The sequence below is a fragment of the Monomorium pharaonis genome, chromosome 3 (assembly GCF_013373865.1).
Source record: "Monomorium pharaonis isolate MP-MQ-018 chromosome 3, ASM1337386v2, whole genome shotgun sequence".
In the NCBI taxonomy this organism is placed as follows: domain Eukaryota; kingdom Metazoa; phylum Arthropoda; class Insecta; order Hymenoptera; family Formicidae; genus Monomorium; species Monomorium pharaonis.
This window is the reverse complement of record NC_050469.1, coordinates 11,949,746-11,965,489: the sequence shown is the minus strand read 5'-3', so window position 1 is coordinate 11,965,489 and position 15,744 is coordinate 11,949,746. Positions and strand designations below refer to the sequence as shown.

Sequence of the window (15,744 nt, the reverse complement as noted above, 5' to 3'; positions counted from 1 at the left end):
TTAATGTGAATCTATTGGAAACGACGAGGACTCGTTCACATTCTCTGAAATCGATCGTATAAAATTTATTAGGATAGAATCGGGAACAATCGAATCCTAATCTTTTTAAATATTGCAAAACGTTTCATATATTTTTAATTCTAATGTTTACGTGTCCCATGTGTTTTCGACAAATTACTGACATTTTCGCAAAATAGAAAATGTAAAAATCATTAAACGGTTTCTAGGCGTTCAATATCATTACATAATATCAATAATTATCTCGAGGCTTATTCAATTTGAATGTGAATAGCGAGGAATATTGTACAATGTTATCTAAGATCATCTAGGAGCCGCTTTATAAACATCCAGTATGTGCCGCATCATTATACTTCTTACCTTCTTAATATTTCCAATCTGATGTATACTTTATCCCACATGAATAATTGCAGCAGTGAAAACGGCAGCATTGAAAAGAAATATCGCGGAACATTTCGCATATCATCGCATGTAAAATTTTATTAACAAATAAATATACAAATTTTATATAGATGCGATATTATTTATATAGTGTTCATATATCGTTGATTTACAATAATATAAATATATAAACGGAAGTTTTTTTATATATTATTTTTATATTTAAAACATTGCGTAAATAAGTATAAAAGAATTCATTGAGTTGTGTTTTTGCAGTGCATAACGTGAAAAAAATACCTCAATCTCTTTCGTTATAATAATAGAAGTATCAAAGTTCACATTTATCTACCTGAGAAAATCTGTATACAGTAGAGAGTCATTCTAATTTTGACTTTATGAAACGATAAGAGCGAAATGACAAAATTAGGGAAACCAAATTTAATAAGCCTCTACTGTACCCAGTGTAAATAGAGAGTACTATTACAACTACTATTATAACAATATCTTCTTGAATGATCGTAAAAAAATACAATTAACTTTTTAAGATCACTTCATCTTCTTTTTATGCGTGTCATTCGCGATTAATTTTCGGAATTTCTTAACGGCGAGGAACGTGATCACGAAGTTTACGATGTACGTGCAAACGCATACAACGCAGATATTTTTAAGCAGATATAATATATAGGCTAAGTATATTGAGAGTATATTAGAGAGTATTCCCAAAACAACAACGACGGCCGAACAAGCGTAATTATTAGACATACCTGAAAAACAAATTCTGTTATTGTTGCGTAACATGCAAAAGCGTGCAAAGACGAGAGTATATAATATAAATTGAATACATACTTAAAATCGATAACAGTGTATAAAATGCTAAACCATATATAGGATTTGGGATGTTAAAGACGGAATCTTTTGGGAGCAGTCCAAACCCCTTGCCATATCTGAAATACGACACATTATTTTTCTATTATTTTGTATATTTTTCCGAAGTTATTTTTACGATGGTCTATTTATATATAATAATTTCGCGATCACGTCATGCTATTTTATATACATGTCTAATGTTTATTCTCTTTGCGTTTTATAAATCTCGATGTATCGCTTAAAAATTCGCGCGGTTGAAGATAGCAATTATGGCGAACGTATGGCGTCGTCATATTTCGCCATTTTTTGCTATTCAATATTGAATAGTAATATTGCTATCTACGCTTTCTTCATTTGCGAATGTATCATATCGGAATATTATCTTTTTTAAACACTAGAGATATAATAATATTCGATATCCAAGATAAAATTGAATGTCATCAGAGCATGTTCGAAATGTAAAAAAAAATCCATACAGTAACCAATAAAGTGTTCTCCTGGATAGCTTTTTTCATATAGCATCTATTAGCGGTATCTTGTAATTGCTAATTACGATGAATCGAGCGTATAATGCAAAAATCAATCTCAATATTAAAACATTTATATAGCGATATTATTATTACTATATATATTAATTATCACATTATATGAAACAATAATGTCCGTGTTTAAAAAAATGAAATTTTAACAAAAGTTATATTTATTCACTGAATTTTGTTCATGTTTTGTAACACGATTCAATAAATAAATAAAAACGAGTCGGACTAGACGCGATAAACTAAGAGTGAAATGTTCAATTGTTTTTTCCTACACTCCAGGACCGAACTTCTCACCAGTTTATCTTTCCTCGTTGGAGAGAAAACGAACCAAGCAAGTACAGCCCAAGATTGTGAAAAAAAAAAGAACAGACTCTTTAATTAACGCCTGCAGGCATTGAACACGTTCAATCACATGTGCTGGGATTGAACGTATGAAACATATTTAGGCGCGATTATGCTGACGCATAGCAGCACAGTACACGATGGTACACGAGCTTCGCTTACTCCGTCATGAACACTTTGGTGCAGCTGATGTGCTCGGAGATGTCACACATGGCCTCGTACGTGTCGTCATTCTCCTTCTCGGTCTCCACGACGTACGCGTAGTACGATAAGCCGAGACCGATCACGCACGCGGACAGGATCCCGACATTGAGTTTTCGTAACCCGTAATTTCCAGGCATCGTCGACACCACGCTACGCTGTGAACCGTTACTGACTGTCCCGGAACGCTACTGGATCGCTATCGGTACACGCACACATCGAAGTGGAACTTTTCTGCCTTGCCTAACACACTGACAATGCATACACATTGTAGCTCTCGAGATTGCTTCGAGACGTTTTGATGACGTCGTACTTTAATAACAAGAAGGTAGACTGTAAGGCGAGGATCGATAATGGAGCATTAAGGACATCATCGAACCACTCTCTTCGCTGTCGACGACGATTTGAGCGTATGCTCGATGATGCGGAAAATATCTTGCTGGAACAAATTTACATGTAATTGCATAAGACTCGATATAAATTGCAACGCATTCTTAACACTCGTCTTGGTTTCGTGTTTGAAATCTTTTATTTTTCTTTGAGATTTGTACATTACTTAGTAAACTCTACACATACACTACCATATATATTCAAGAATAGAACTAATATAGATAAGATATCGAGATATTTATTTAACAGCTGCTACTTCTTCGTGTCTCCTTAAAAAATAACATCGGTAATCACTTACGAAGACTTAAAAATTAAAGTTTAGATCAAAAAATAATTCTGCCTTAAAGTATACATATTCTGTCGTAATATGATCTTAATATTAATAAGAATATTCTTTATGTGCGAAAGTATTTATATGTGTTGATCTTCACATGATGTACATTACATCTCCAAAATTTCAAGACACATGAACGGAATAGTCGGTAAATAAATGTTAAGCATGCGACTAACTTAACTTAGTTACAACATATATTAATTTTACTCGTAAAAAAGATTAATTATAAAGAGTTATAGTTTAGGATAGTGTTTTTTTTATCCACATACAATATCTTTCCCACATATTTTAAATATGTCAACTTTTGACGAGTTTTCTCATGATTTATTCCTGCGGAGCCATTACCCTGGCTTGAGCTTTAACACGCTTCTCATATTCCAGACGATTTTGACTGTAAAAAAAGAATATTATGTTATCTCCTATATATCTATATATGTTTAAGATTAGAATATGCATTTTACAAGTAAATACCAATATATTGTGTACGCTTCAGCTTGAGCAGGATCTTTCACGTTTGGCTCATTCAGTAGATCTTGGATACCAAGCAGGATCTGCTTGATCGTGATGGCCGGTCGCCAGTCCTTCTCCTCGTCCAGGAGCGACAAGCAGACTGTGCCAGATGGGTAAACATTCGGATGGAACAGCGGTGGTTCAAATTTACACTTTGGTGGGCTCGATGGATAGTCATCTTTGAAAATCATGCGTAACTTGTACAACCCCCCCTCCCAAGGAGTCTGCAAAATCACGAGTTCAATATGAATGTATGCGCAAACAATTTACTCGGAACTGATTGACTTACAGATTTCTTGCCAGGTATTGCGCACTCCCAACTCATCAGGTTCAGGGTACCATCTGGGTTCTTCGTTGGCCTAGCTACAAAGCCCTGCAAATTATTCTCGAGTTATTAATTGTTTTATATGAAAAATGAAGCCAACGTTTTTACAAGAGGTCTTTGAATGTTTCAAGGGATTCTAATAATACAGAAACACTCGAATAATCTTCTGTAGAATTAAAGGACTCTGCTTTACAAATGTTTATAGATTTAAAGTTAATTAGAAATTTATTTTCTAAAAACTCATTTTCTGTCTCTTTCTACGGACAAAATTGGAATCGCTCATGAATGTGAGGAAAAAACTCTTTATCGTTCAGTCTTTCGTTTCTGTTGATCGGCTCGAAGCGCCACGCGAGCCATTGTTTACAATCGCGACGAGTAAACGGAGAATCGTTATTATCGGCGCGTTTTGCGCGCGCCAAGCGGAACAAGACTGACGATGGCGCGATCCGCTATCCGCGGATGGAAACGCGTGCTCGCAGCGGAATCTGCTCCAGCGGGGGGTAGCGAAACTCACAAAGGGATGGTCCTTCCTCCATGCTTTGCGCTCCTCGGCAAGCCTGGCGATCGCTATGCCCGACATCGGGTCTGCGACGATGCGGCACGATCCTCGGACGGGAAACACTCACGGCCGGACGATGTGAAGCAGCGCCCCACGTACTGTCAATCACGTCTGCGACGTGTCTCGCCACCCGTGGACAGTCCTGCCTGCGGGATTTCAATGTCGCCGAATCGCCGATGTCGACAGGCGAATCCTGAAATTGCTTAAAATTGCGCACTTCGCGAGGGTGCAGCCGTTGACTGAGAGGCTTTAGAGGGTTACACGCCGATTGCGTTCGTAAAGGCGCTACAAAGTTACGAACTCGTTCGCGCGCGTATCGTGTTGTGATCGCGGGAAGGTTTTTTTTTTTAGCGACGCTAAACTGACACAACAACGTCGACTCGGTCGGTAAGGAGGAGCGGATTTTCTGGACCAAATATACAGATGTGCACCAATAGCGTGGACCGTAAACTTGTCCAGCTCGTTGATTCGCTAGTCCAGAATATAATCGTATGCGGCTCGCAATTTGAAAATATTGTGCGTAAGTTTATGCAAATTAAAAAGTTAAATATTGAAAACAGTAGACGTAAATCGTTTAAATTAACAATTCGGATTAGTAACGTAAATTAATTTTGTTACGTATGTTGAATAATTTCTATACTAAAATAGTCACTATTCTCAATTAGTTTGATACTATATGATAGAACTAGTTCAATACTATATGATAGAATCATATATAGTATTGATTCAAGAAATATAGCATTATTTTGATTACGCTATATTTATATTATTTTTAAATTTTATTTTTATAATTAAGTAAATTTTGCCAATATTTGGCAAACAAATTTATTCGACAAATATTTACGTTGCGTTTGGTTAAATTTGCGTATGAGCACGTTTTGTTATATTTTCTTTCACTTTTTATTGTTTTAGTTCACTGAAATCATTACTTTCAAATAACTTTGAATAGCTTGATTCTCAATTCAATTTTATTCAATGCAGTATTAGATTTCTTATTAAACAAATCTTACATGTAGACTTCGATTTGTCGAAAATGTGTTTTCTTCATCTTTTTTTGTTCTATAAAAATAAAGTATATATTTTGATATTATGAATAAATATTTCATTCGAGATCAACATTAAAAGTACCAGTGTCTCCTAAGCCAAAATAAAGTTTTACACATATAATTTTTGTAAAAATTGAACACAAACGATTTGATTCAAATTTCTCTCTACAAAAAAATATATCTTCTTAATTGTTGATAATAAAAAACGAGATGTCTGCAGTAACATTGTCGCAAATAGTTTTATGTTTTGCAATTATTTTAAGAAATACGAAACTTATATAATGCAAAACTAATAATACGAATATCGTTTACCAACTGACACTATAGGTTTAATCTGTTTGAAAAATGTATTATCGTAATAAACATCGCTGTACTATAAGGTAGATCCACAGTTGTTATCGCGCAATATACGTTAAGCCATCGGATCGCTTTAGTTATCCACCTGCTGACACGCCGAATATATCTTCTATTTTCTCATTAGCATCATTGTCATTCTTCATACGACACTCATCGCGATTGCGCACCTGATGCTGGTCCGTCACTAGGTCGACGTCGCGTTAAAAAAAAAGTACCGAGAGTGTGACACTGGATTTCTATTAAATATCTTTTATAAACTTTCGTTTATTTCTAAACAAGCATAATCGCTTGCGTAAATACAACTCCATATCTATATTTATTCATCTTAATCTTTCACGCGATGGGAATGGCAGTGCAACAAACTTTTCTGTAAGTATTTAATTTTTGCTTTCTCTATTTTTTGTAGCTTCCACACTCTTTACGCGAATTTTATTATATGTAAATCATATCAATCGATCTAATCAATTTATTAGATTAATAGAAAACTGATTTGCATTTGTACTTACGAAATTTTAATTAGGAATCTTTTTGTCTCTCTCTCTCATTAAAGTTTTTAAAAATATTACAATATAAATATTTATTAACGATCAAATAATAATAGAATTACTTGCCAAGAAACGCAGTTAATATGTTAATATTAAATTTTGAAACAATATTTAAAACTAATATTTGAACAAGAACTAGATTAAAAAATTGTCACTCATTTTACTTATTTATTTTCGTTGATTTAGATTTACAAATAAATAATATCATGTAAATGATCACATGCGGTAAATAGAAAAGAAGCGCACTTGATGATGAATAAGTAACGTACGTTAACTTTGTGATAGAGTCTTCCGCACGAAGGACGGTCCACCATTGGGCGGAGAGATAACTGTAACAATATTTGCACGATATTTAGTATCAGCGCGACAATACCGCGTTGACAATCAGAGGCAAGATCAAGGCGAAAACATCACCGCGTGATTCGTTTGCACTCATTAGGCGTTTGCATTCATGCGGGCAAATGAATTGTTTCGGGAAGCGCCGGCTGATCGATCGGCGAAAATGTTTCGAGCACTGATAAAGTTGAGACGATCGCGGTGTCGCGCCTCGTCGAAGCTGAGGGGAGAAAGACAGATGATAAATGCGAGATATTAAATTATGTACGTAAGAGTCGAGTTAACGCCGGCGAGTGTATAACTCGCGGTACATCGGTCTCGTTATCGCCGTCTTGCGCAAATAATGAAGCTGCCAAGTAATAAAGATTATAAATCTCTCACGCCGGTCGCCACCCACTTTCGTCGAGCGCCTTTTCGCCGACGAGTGTCCGCGAATTGTGTAATGTCGTTAAACAAACATTGTTATTTTACGATCAAACAAAGGATAAATTATGCCTTGCGCGATCACGCACGGATGTTTAAATATGACGAGCGCGCGGAGGATAATTTTGATTTCACGAAGGAGCACACCAGAGCCGGGAAGATAACTTTCCCCCCTCTCCTCTCCAAATTTCTCGCGGTTAATTAAAATCTTTTTTATTTACAGAGTCGCGCTCCTCTTCGTACACGTACATTTTTCGCGTGGCTTTACGGAAGACGACGATGCTTGTTATCGTTCGCGCGCCGACGATAGTCCCGAGTGCGATTTTACAAAAAGTCGTCTCGTCTGTTTTAACGGTCTTAAAGATGAATGGAGAGCGAGGTGAGTTTATGAATGACGCCGCGAACTGAATCTAAAATATAAATTCCTCTGCTCCGTACAATTATCAAGTTGACACCGTTGCTTTCTTAAAGTTGCGAAATCGAGGTTTACAGTGTGATTTGACATATTTTATATTTCGAAGCGCTTTAAAAAGGAGGAAGCAAGATAGCACTGAATTCTTTTTTAGGGCCGGAAGCGTGCACGTACTTATTCTTTGCGCATGGCCGAGGGCAACGTTTGACCCGCAGGAGATTCTACGGGGATTCACAGTCTTACGAAATTTAATGATCGCCAACAGTAACTTAACGCGATTGTCCGCCGCATTTCCGAGCGAGATGCAATTTCTGGAGGTAGAGAATGCTTGCCAATTACGCTTGGAGAGCAATCGAAAGCTTTGCCTAGACTTCATTAGAGTTGCTTACTCGAATTTTCATGGGCAATGCGCGCGATAATTTTATCGTTATTCCATCAAAGAGAATAAACTAAAAGATTTAGTAGTAGACTCTCGCGGAAGATATATTGATCATGAAAATTCTTATTCGCAACATATACTTTGTGTGCATTTTATCTCGAGAATATTTATGGGAGTTTGGAGGATGTTTGTATCGATAGAAAATCAATGTGACCGGGACGAAACTGCGCTTCCTACCGAAGGATGCGTTCTCTAATCTGCGGACTTTGAGATGCCTCGATTTAAGAAACAATGCTCTCGAAGAGATCAGTATTAGGGCTTTCAACGTACCTACGTTGGAACATATTTATCTGACTGGTAAGAATAATAATTTAATGAAATTTTAATGAGAAGCTATAAAAATTCTTCACATAAATAAACTGTAACTTGAGGAAAATGTAGCCCATTAAAATTCGTCAAAATTTCGTCAAGTAAACAATTTGAAAAAAAGAAGAATTTGAAGAAAAAACGTGACGAACTAAAATTTACAATTTTATCCAAGTAGAAGTGAATCAAGTCGATCGATTTAAAAATTAGTAACTAGACAATGTTGATTAGATTAAGTTTTTTAACTTGTCATTAATTAATATTAATATATATATACGGTACATAATACTTCTATAAGATTGAGATTTTTAAAAATGTGTTTAATAAATTGTTCGATGAAAATCGCTTCCGATTGATGCGCGAGTCGTGGATAATTAATCAAGATGTACTGACGAAGGTAATCCATTGAGATGTACGGAAGATGTAGCGTGGATTTTGGACCCCAGTGAAGGATCAGCTGCGAGTAAAGTCGTCGACAAAGACAAATTACTTTGCGCCACGCCGTATGATGGAAGACCGCTTGTCCCAATCGTCGAGATAATCGCGGTAACGAGAAAATACATCCTTTTCTTATAATTGATGATTAAATACAGCTCTTGAGTTCGCCGCTAAATCAATTTGGTTTTCAGACATTGAAAAAGGAATGCAAAAAGACTGTTTGTGACTGCGAATTAATTTACGTGGCTGTACGTGCGGGCAAACTTATGCAGAGGCAGCTTATAGCTTTTATCTCGGTCAATTGTAGCCATCGCGGTTTGACGGAAATGCCCCAATTTTTACCCGCGGATACGACGTCCCTTCGTCTAAGTGGAAACAAGGTGGCTTATCTATGCAATTCTACCTTTTATAATTGATAAGTTTTGTCTTAAACAAGTATACATATGTAATGACAAAGAAAGCAAATGCATGATTTCATAATACATATCTGTAAATCTACTTTGTATTCTACTTGTTATCTACTTTGTAAATAATTTATGTGAATTTAGTACAATATAAATTTATTATATATTTTTTTTTAAATACAAAGAGTAAATCCAAAGTATTGAATTGTTTCTTTTTACTTTTCTTACACATTGTGCATACTCTTAACATTTATTTATAATATTATCGACAAGGATTCACATGTGGTAGGTGATGTTTTAATCTAATCTTTTGTTTACTACACAGATCCAAGACCTAACTCCGCTTGCGACAAATCCCGCTTACAAGTCCGTCCTGGACCTCTACATAGACGATAATCTGATAGAATCTATCGCTCGGCTGGAGGGATCAGACTGGCTGGACCATTTCCGACTTCTTAATCTTCGAGGAAACAAACTTACCGATGTTAGTTTGCCGTGTCAAAGTTATCAGATGTCACGCGAGCAGACAATCTGTTTTATATGACGGAATAAGGAAAAATTGTTTGAGTTGATTTCGTGCGGCACGGTATATGATAATAAATTGAGATACGCGATTTAAGAAGATTGTAAAGTATCACGCGCATATGTTCTATATCATGGCGTGTTGCTATTTCGTATGTGCACGAAACTATAGGTATAGTTTATGGTTCTTTATTTTGCGTCTTTCAGCTGCCTACTTATGCTCTGGAGAACGCGTTGCTGCACAATGGCAACGTGGCGGGTCTGCATCTCGGCAATAATTCGTGGACGTGTGACTGTCACTTTACACCGAGCTTTCAGGTACAATTAAATTGATAACAAATTAATTGCTAATTAATTTTGGCGTAATTACCATTATCAAGTAATTTTGACATTTTCCATTAGACAAGGCTCAAAATGGATAAATAGAAATGAAAATGTAAAGAAGTAAAATTGTATATCAGATTTCTAATAATAGATGTTCACAATAAATTTTTTATGTAAATTTCTTGTTTCTAATTTTAAAAAAATTAAATAGCCATTATCAGCTTAATTATTATTAATTTAATTACATGTTTCTATTTATATCTTTTTGTAGGATCTCTTGATTAGACACTCAAATATAATAAAAGATATCAACGACATTAGATGCGGTTTTATAAGTGACAGTGATAACTCAAACAAACAGGTAATTAATTATACATCTTTTCTATCAAGTCAGTTTGAAAAGCAAATGCATTGATAATGTAATTAAGATGAAATCGCGTTGTGCTTCAACGTTTAATAAAACTCTTAGATCCGTGATCTTACGCGGACAGAGATCTGCATTTCACCGAAAGAAGATTCTTGGCTTCATCCCCTCGACGTTTTGAACATCGTATTGGCGTCATTAATATTCCTCGTGCTTGGCAAGCTTTTGTATGATTACTGGTCTTTTAAGAAAACCGGAAAGCTACCTTGGATCGTTGCCAAAATACCATGATAGCGGTACAAGTGTCTCTTATCTTTTACAAGAGAGCGATCGAGAGTTCGATCGTTAGAGTAACAAAGGAGATTACGAAGAGATGAATATATTTGCATATATTTTTACTTCAAAAGTCTCCAGCACATACTTTTATTTTAAAAACCCAGCGTATTAATCTTGAATTTTTAATTAAACCTTTTCAACATAAATTATAAATGACAAAAAGATATACGAATATGTATTTAGATCAAATAAAAAATTTTAATTATGTAAAACTTAATCGTTTTGTGTGTATTTCAATATTTATTTAAATTTTATTATTAAATATAAACCAAGAGAATTAGCAGTTATATCGTAATAATTGATGTACAATTTTTGAATTTATATTAATTGTTCTTCCTGAAGTATATATTTCTTATATAAATTCTCAGCCGCAGCAATCTTAGCGCTATCTAGTCTCACTCCTTGTCCTATAAATAATACAATATAAATTATTAATAAGTATTATATAAATAATACAATATAAATTATTAATAAGTATTTGATTACATCCAAAAGAAACGTGTGATACAAGTTTTATGTCATATTTTGTTTGGAATGTAAAATGTTTTGTTGAACTTTACAAAGTAGTAATGCTATATCAATTTTCTGCATGGTTAAAATTTAGAATTTAAAAAAATTTGCAAAGATCCAAGCCCATTTAATGGACTTACCAACTTCATTGTGACCTAAAGCTTCGCAGTGAGCTGTGTGCACTAATCCTCGATTTGTCCTCGAATGGCGAATGGTATACTTCGGAATGGATTCTCCTTTCTCAAGACAAAATTTGTAGAGTTTTTGCGACGCGTTCTTTAACTCGTCTCTATTAAACTCTATTATCTCTAACATCCTGACACAAAGAGAGTACATCAAAAATTATTTTCTATAAAGCGAATCGTCTCTTTCGAGCGTTGTTTCGACAAGTCATAAATCGTCGAAATCCATATATTCTAATTTTTCCACACACATTTTTGCACCATTAAACTTACTCCTCTCTCGAGAAATCTAATAATCCATAGACAGACGGAAGTTTCAAGTCATCCATCTGACGCTCGGCTATGATCCACAATATTTTTGCTGCCAATTCGTTTTTGGCCTGATCTGGGGTCGCGGCACACGACATTGCTGGCACATTATCCAAACTATGTTTAACAACGTGTAAAGAAGCACTTGCAACATTTTATATGCCGGAGTTATACGGACGAACAAAGATTAAAATAATCGTTAAGTAATAACCGCAGGGGGAATAATCTGCAGTGTTACTGGGATGAAAAAGTAATACTCAGCATGCATGATGCGGGTGATAATATTCCGCGTAATCTGTTTGTACAAGTTACTAAGTATTTACCGCGAAATCCACACAGGTCACCGTTCATCACGTACATATTCGATTTTGGTTTGTACTTATATTTGACCGACGCTTTGCACCGTTTTGCGTATTCTTCAAGGATATCCAACGGTGAGCGATTATTCACAGTTGTCGCAGAACATTTCACAACACTGACCTGTATTATATTTAAACGTTTCTTATTTTTAAAGCAATAGTAATAAAATGAAATTTCAGTTAAATCTAATTTCTATTTTATTTACGCGTAATCGAATAAAAAGATAAAATAATAAATTAAAAAATGCTTATTAAAAGCTTTCTCTGTTTCCACGTTGCAATTTCAATGTGCTTCATTTTTGTTCAACTATAAGCTAAACTATGAAATATAACGTGAGTGTCTCGATAGCTGTAAATATTCAATTACTTTTTTCTCGTCGGTTTTGCCGTATTCGTCATCATCGTCGACCACCGATGAATGGTTGTCCGCATTCCCGTCGACACCCGGACGAGTTTCCACATTGTTATCATCTGAGACTGATTAAAACAATATCTATTGTTTTTGCTATTACTAACCGAGAAATGAAATAAACTTTATACCTTTTACATCTTCAGGCCGTTCTTGTAACACGTCATCGGTCATTTTCATCCATCCTTCCAAACTACTCGTTTTAGTCACTGCTTTCATCAGCCCTATGTACAAACACAGTCGCATGCATTGAAGCACATCCACGCGCAAGTAATATTAAAAATTTTTCTACGTCCGCGAATATATATATCTCTCTGATAAGATTCCTCTTTCTAACTATTCTCCGTGTCACAACTCACTTTCTTCCGAACTAACGCCGATTGCTTTGTCAGCATTATCCTTTACGTTAGTGCCTGATTCCCCCTGGGAATTGTGACACTTATTCATCGAGCTCGTTTTGAAATGTTGAACGACCTCGTCGACTGTTGGAGGTGAATTCAAATGATATCCCTGACAGGGATGTTTCTTCTCGCGCTGAATGGATTGTTCACTGCAACGTCGAGACTCTAAATCCGCCGGCTTTTCGTGACTATCGTGTACCGTAAATTGTGCTTCAACATTCTCGGTGGCCTCGCAATATTCCGTACTCTTGGAAAAGAGGCACGGATTATTATTATTATTATTTTTTTCATTTAATACAACGAGCAATGACAACGTGTAACAGTAAGTGGAAAATGTGGGATGAATCTACGTACATTCGTTTCTTCCGCGAACGATTCTATGTCGGATACCATCGAAATCGTCGCATTAGATTCCCGGGAATCCGGTGTGTGAAACGAGCTGGACGTGTCTGTAATATCAGATGAGCGTCAGATCCCACGAACTAGAGCACAAGTTAGACAATATTGCCGCGTTGTAAATTTTAGATTCAGATCTCGCTGAAATTTCTGGAATATACTTGGAATATACATGACATGAAAAATTATTACGCATGATAATTCGACAAGTAAATTAAAGGCGCGGATGTAGCTGATTTAGTAAATCAGCTTATGCTTATCGCATCGTGTCAGATTACATCGCAAATTTTCGAATAAGCACTCTTTAATTATTAAACGGTGGATTTACAAAATGAAGCAAATGAAGGATTATTCCGGATAACAATTTGGTCAATAAGTCCGTGATACAATTGGAAGGATAAATGGATGTAGGTCGCGCGTATACCGTACACATTTCTATGAAAGATAAATCTTTCTCGCGAATAAATTATTTGTGTGTTTCCCGTTCTATCATGTATACCATTAATTTAATAACGTGATAATTACAATGAGGTTAGCCGAGTGCACGAATAAATGCAGGCTATTTGCATAATTGGATCACGCTGTTGTAATCATTAATTTCAAGCTTAAGCTCGTTATTTTGAACGTGTTAAATCGTAAAACACGTTAAACTGAGTACACTAAAATTCTCCAAGAGAGAAATTAACTGTTGGCTCATTATGCGCGTGCCCGACGTAGGAAAAAGAAATCGTGGCCCGGGCACGCGAAGAGGTGATACCGTTTTCCTGAGCGCAAGGCGTCCTGAGCTGCTGCAGCAGATCCTCCGCTCGTTCGATCACCGTTTCCATCTCGCAGAGGAGCGGCGCCGCATTCGGGAATCGCCGTGTGATCGTGTCCCAAATGACTTCGGCATCCTCGACACCGTGCAGCGATCTCGGTGGTTCCAGCTTGCCGTGTATCGCTGTATCGTCGAACGATCCACTCCCGTTGGACATTCAAGGATCCCTTCTTGCCGCGAGTCTGTCCGCGACGTGATGAATATTTCATCGAGATCGGCGCGCGATAAATCTGGGGTTATGAGCGAGCGAGTTTTACATTTTTCGCGGACGGAAAGTTGACGGACGGGAAGATGTGTCAAGAGACTCAAGAGGCAAACAACGTAGTAGCGCGATGTCATCCTGATCGCGATGAACCGTGCATGTTTTCCGCAATATGAATTTTTTAGGATAGTAGCGAATAAAAGTGAAGCACGTTATTAGTAGTCAGAAGATAGAGACAGAGAGGCATTTGCATATTGAATTTTTAAGCAAAATCGTATGTTACGTAAAGCTTTATGAATACTCCGCTACTTTTATTACAAAGCGATCGCTTTGCATTTTAAAATTATTTTTATCACGGTAAACATTCATGTATATATTCTATACCGATATATGTATATATCGTGTAATATGTATACCATATATCGTGTACCGGTTAAAAATCTACTTATAATTTCGTGAAACAGAACTTTTAAAGAAATAAATTGTCAACTGGTCACGATTTCATAAAAACAATTATTCTTGCAAATAACCTTGTTTTTTTTTTTTACTTTTTCTGCATATTTGCTGCAAGATGGTTTTTGCTGCAAGATATAGAGGTGTGTATGTGTGCGCTACATTTTTATTTATATTTTATATTTTTGAAGAATTTTGCTTGCAAAATATTTCTGAGCAAAAATTAAAAATAAAAACTTTTATTATTTCTGTTATAATTAGTTCTGTTATAATTAGTGTTACGGTATTATTCATCATGTTATGAAATTTGTATGTTGAAAATAAGGAAATGCTTTTGCATTGCAAATCATACAAGAGATTGAATGAAAGTTGCACGACATTGCGACGTGATGTGAATTTGTAAACTTAAATTAGGGCTAGAATATGAATAGCGTTACTTCTGAAGGAACTGCGATTGAGAAGGAGTCTCTACAATCATTACGACGGAGTTTTATCGAGCAGAGTTGACCTAAATATCAAAAGTTTCTGGATTTTTATACAGTGCACGAGAAAAAGAAAATTCAAGATAACTTCTTTCTTCTAGCAAAAATTACTTATTTTAAAACATCTTTCATCTCGATTTTTTATAGATGTTATTCATATTATGTTATTTAAATTTATTTTTTAATATTGTTTATTACGTGTTAATTTTTTTACCATGAATATTAGCTATTAAGTTATTATTGACTTAAAAGAATAAAAATTTTTTTAAATAATGGAAATGTAATTTGAAGATTCTTACGTTCCCACGATGAATAATTCTTCTGGCTGCGGTCAGCGTTCATTACACAGATTTATGTAGAACAAAACTTTGGACATCGGATCATACGTCTTCATGAATATAAATACACTTGGCGAGAGAAAGCTGTTTCTGAGAAAGAACAAAACGATAATGAGTTGATTAATAATGCATATCCCACGGCTGATCTGCTGGGTTTCTTTAACGCGA

General features: G+C 35.6%; 5 protein-coding genes and 1 long non-coding RNA gene across 7 annotated transcripts; 2 read left to right on the top strand and 4 right to left on the bottom strand.

The window, feature by feature from the left end:
- Positions 1-109: 109 nt before the first annotated feature.
- Positions 110-2,627, bottom strand: LOC105838573 (vitamin K epoxide reductase complex subunit 1-like protein 1). Its single transcript, XM_012684236.3, has 3 exons — positions 2,310-2,627; positions 1,246-1,343; positions 110-1,163 (listed from the first exon to the last, which is right to left on the bottom strand). Exons 1-3 carry the CDS (start codon positions 2,486-2,488, stop codon positions 946-948), a joined length of 495 nt encoding a protein of 164 aa, XP_012539690.1. The 5' UTR covers positions 2,489-2,627; the 3' UTR covers positions 110-945.
- Positions 2,415-2,848, top strand: LOC105838575. Its single transcript, XR_001139231.2, has 2 exons — positions 2,415-2,553; positions 2,623-2,848. It is a non-coding gene; the product is annotated as an uncharacterized LOC105838575 (long non-coding RNA).
- A 10-nt stretch (positions 2,849-2,858) lies between these two features.
- On the bottom strand, positions 2,859-4,743 carry LOC105838574 (SUMO-conjugating enzyme UBC9-B). The gene is made up of 4 exons (XM_012684237.3): positions 4,422-4,743; positions 3,872-3,955; positions 3,544-3,806; positions 2,859-3,463 (listed from the first exon to the last, which is right to left on the bottom strand). Exons 1-4 carry the CDS (start codon positions 4,485-4,487, stop codon positions 3,397-3,399), a joined length of 480 nt encoding a protein of 159 aa, XP_012539691.1. The 5' UTR covers positions 4,488-4,743; the 3' UTR covers positions 2,859-3,396.
- Positions 4,744-5,241: 498 nt separating this feature from the next.
- Positions 5,242-10,930, top strand: LOC105838576 (protein singed wings 2). Its single transcript, XM_012684238.3, has 10 exons — positions 5,242-6,238; positions 7,397-7,552; positions 7,740-7,902; positions 8,165-8,321; positions 8,728-8,876; positions 8,960-9,148; positions 9,498-9,656; positions 9,902-10,012; positions 10,290-10,379; positions 10,488-10,930. Exons 1-10 carry the CDS (start codon positions 6,210-6,212, stop codon positions 10,671-10,673), a joined length of 1,389 nt encoding a protein of 462 aa, XP_012539692.2. The 5' UTR covers positions 5,242-6,209; the 3' UTR covers positions 10,674-10,930.
- Positions 10,931-11,015: 85 nt separating this feature from the next.
- Positions 11,016-11,577, bottom strand: LOC105838570. The gene is made up of 2 exons (XM_028192640.2): positions 11,369-11,577; positions 11,016-11,125 (listed from the first exon to the last, which is right to left on the bottom strand). Exons 1-2 carry the CDS (start codon positions 11,562-11,564, stop codon positions 11,037-11,039), a joined length of 285 nt encoding a protein of 94 aa, XP_028048441.2. The 5' UTR covers positions 11,565-11,577; the 3' UTR covers positions 11,016-11,036.
- Positions 11,578-11,725: 148 nt separating this feature from the next.
- On the bottom strand, positions 11,726-15,584 carry LOC118644632. Of its 2 annotated transcripts, XM_036283593.1 has the most exons (7): positions 14,042-15,584; positions 13,243-13,337; positions 12,847-13,135; positions 12,619-12,711; positions 12,446-12,555; positions 12,043-12,199; positions 11,726-11,836 (listed from the first exon to the last, which is right to left on the bottom strand). In XM_036283593.1, exons 1-7 carry the CDS (start codon positions 14,256-14,258, stop codon positions 11,751-11,753), a joined length of 1,047 nt encoding a protein of 348 aa, XP_036139486.1. In that variant the 5' UTR covers positions 14,259-15,584; the 3' UTR covers positions 11,726-11,750. The 2 variants fall into 2 exon arrangements, with proteins under 2 accessions (XP_036139486.1, XP_036139485.1); XM_036283592.1 differs by lacking the exon at positions 11,726-11,836 and having other exon boundaries at positions 11,838-12,199.
- Positions 15,585-15,744: the final 160 nt, after the last annotated feature.

Excerpts from the sequence above, each read along its gene's own strand:
- LOC105838570 (XM_028192640.2), bottom strand. The coding sequence starts at position 11,564 with ATGTACTCTCTTTGTGTCAGGATGTTAGAGATAATAGAGTTTAATAGA. Across the intron at positions 11,126-11,368 it reads TTTAGGTCACAATGAAGTTG|GACAAGGAGTGAGACTAGAT; the intron begins GTAAGTCCATTA and ends TATTATTTATAG.
- LOC105838576 (XM_012684238.3), top strand. The coding sequence starts at position 6,210 with ATGGGAATGGCAGTGCAACAAACTTTTCT. Across the intron at positions 8,877-8,959 it reads CAATCGTCGAGATAATCGCG|ACATTGAAAAAGGAATGCAA; the intron begins GTAACGAGAAAA and ends TTTGGTTTTCAG. Across the intron at positions 10,380-10,487 it reads GTGATAACTCAAACAAACAG|ATCCGTGATCTTACGCGGAC; the intron begins GTAATTAATTAT and ends TAAAACTCTTAG.
- LOC105838574 (XM_012684237.3), bottom strand. The coding sequence starts at position 4,487 with ATGTCGGGCATAGCGATCGCCAGGCTTGCCGAGGAGCGCAAAGCATGG. Across the intron at positions 3,807-3,871 it reads CAATACCTGGCAAGAAATCT|ACTCCTTGGGAGGGGGGGTT; the intron begins GTAAGTCAATCA and ends GTGATTTTGCAG. Across the intron at positions 3,464-3,543 it reads GAAGCGTACACAATATATTG|TCAAAATCGTCTGGAATATG; the intron begins GTATTTACTTGT and ends CTTTTTTTACAG.
- LOC105838573 (XM_012684236.3), bottom strand. The coding sequence starts at position 2,488 with ATGCCTGGAAATTACGGGTTACGAAAACTCAATGTCGGGATCCTGTCC. Across the intron at positions 1,344-2,309 it reads ACCAAAGTGTTCATGACGGA|ATATGGCAAGGGGTTTGGAC; the intron begins GTAAGCGAAGCT and ends GTCGTATTTCAG. Across the intron at positions 1,164-1,245 it reads TACACTGTTATCGATTTTAA|GTATGTCTAATAATTACGCT; the intron begins GTATGTATTCAA and ends TTTGTTTTTCAG.
- LOC118644632 (XM_036283592.1), bottom strand. The coding sequence starts at position 14,258 with ATGTCCAACGGGAGTGGATCGTTCGACGATACAGCGATACACGGCAAG. Across the intron at positions 13,136-13,242 it reads CGTTCGCGGAAGAAACGAAT|AGTACGGAATATTGCGAGGC; the intron begins GTACGTAGATTC and ends CTCTTTTCCAAG. Across the intron at positions 12,556-12,618 it reads ACGGCCTGAAGATGTAAAAG|TCTCAGATGATAACAATGTG; the intron begins GTATAAAGTTTA and ends TGTTTTAATCAG.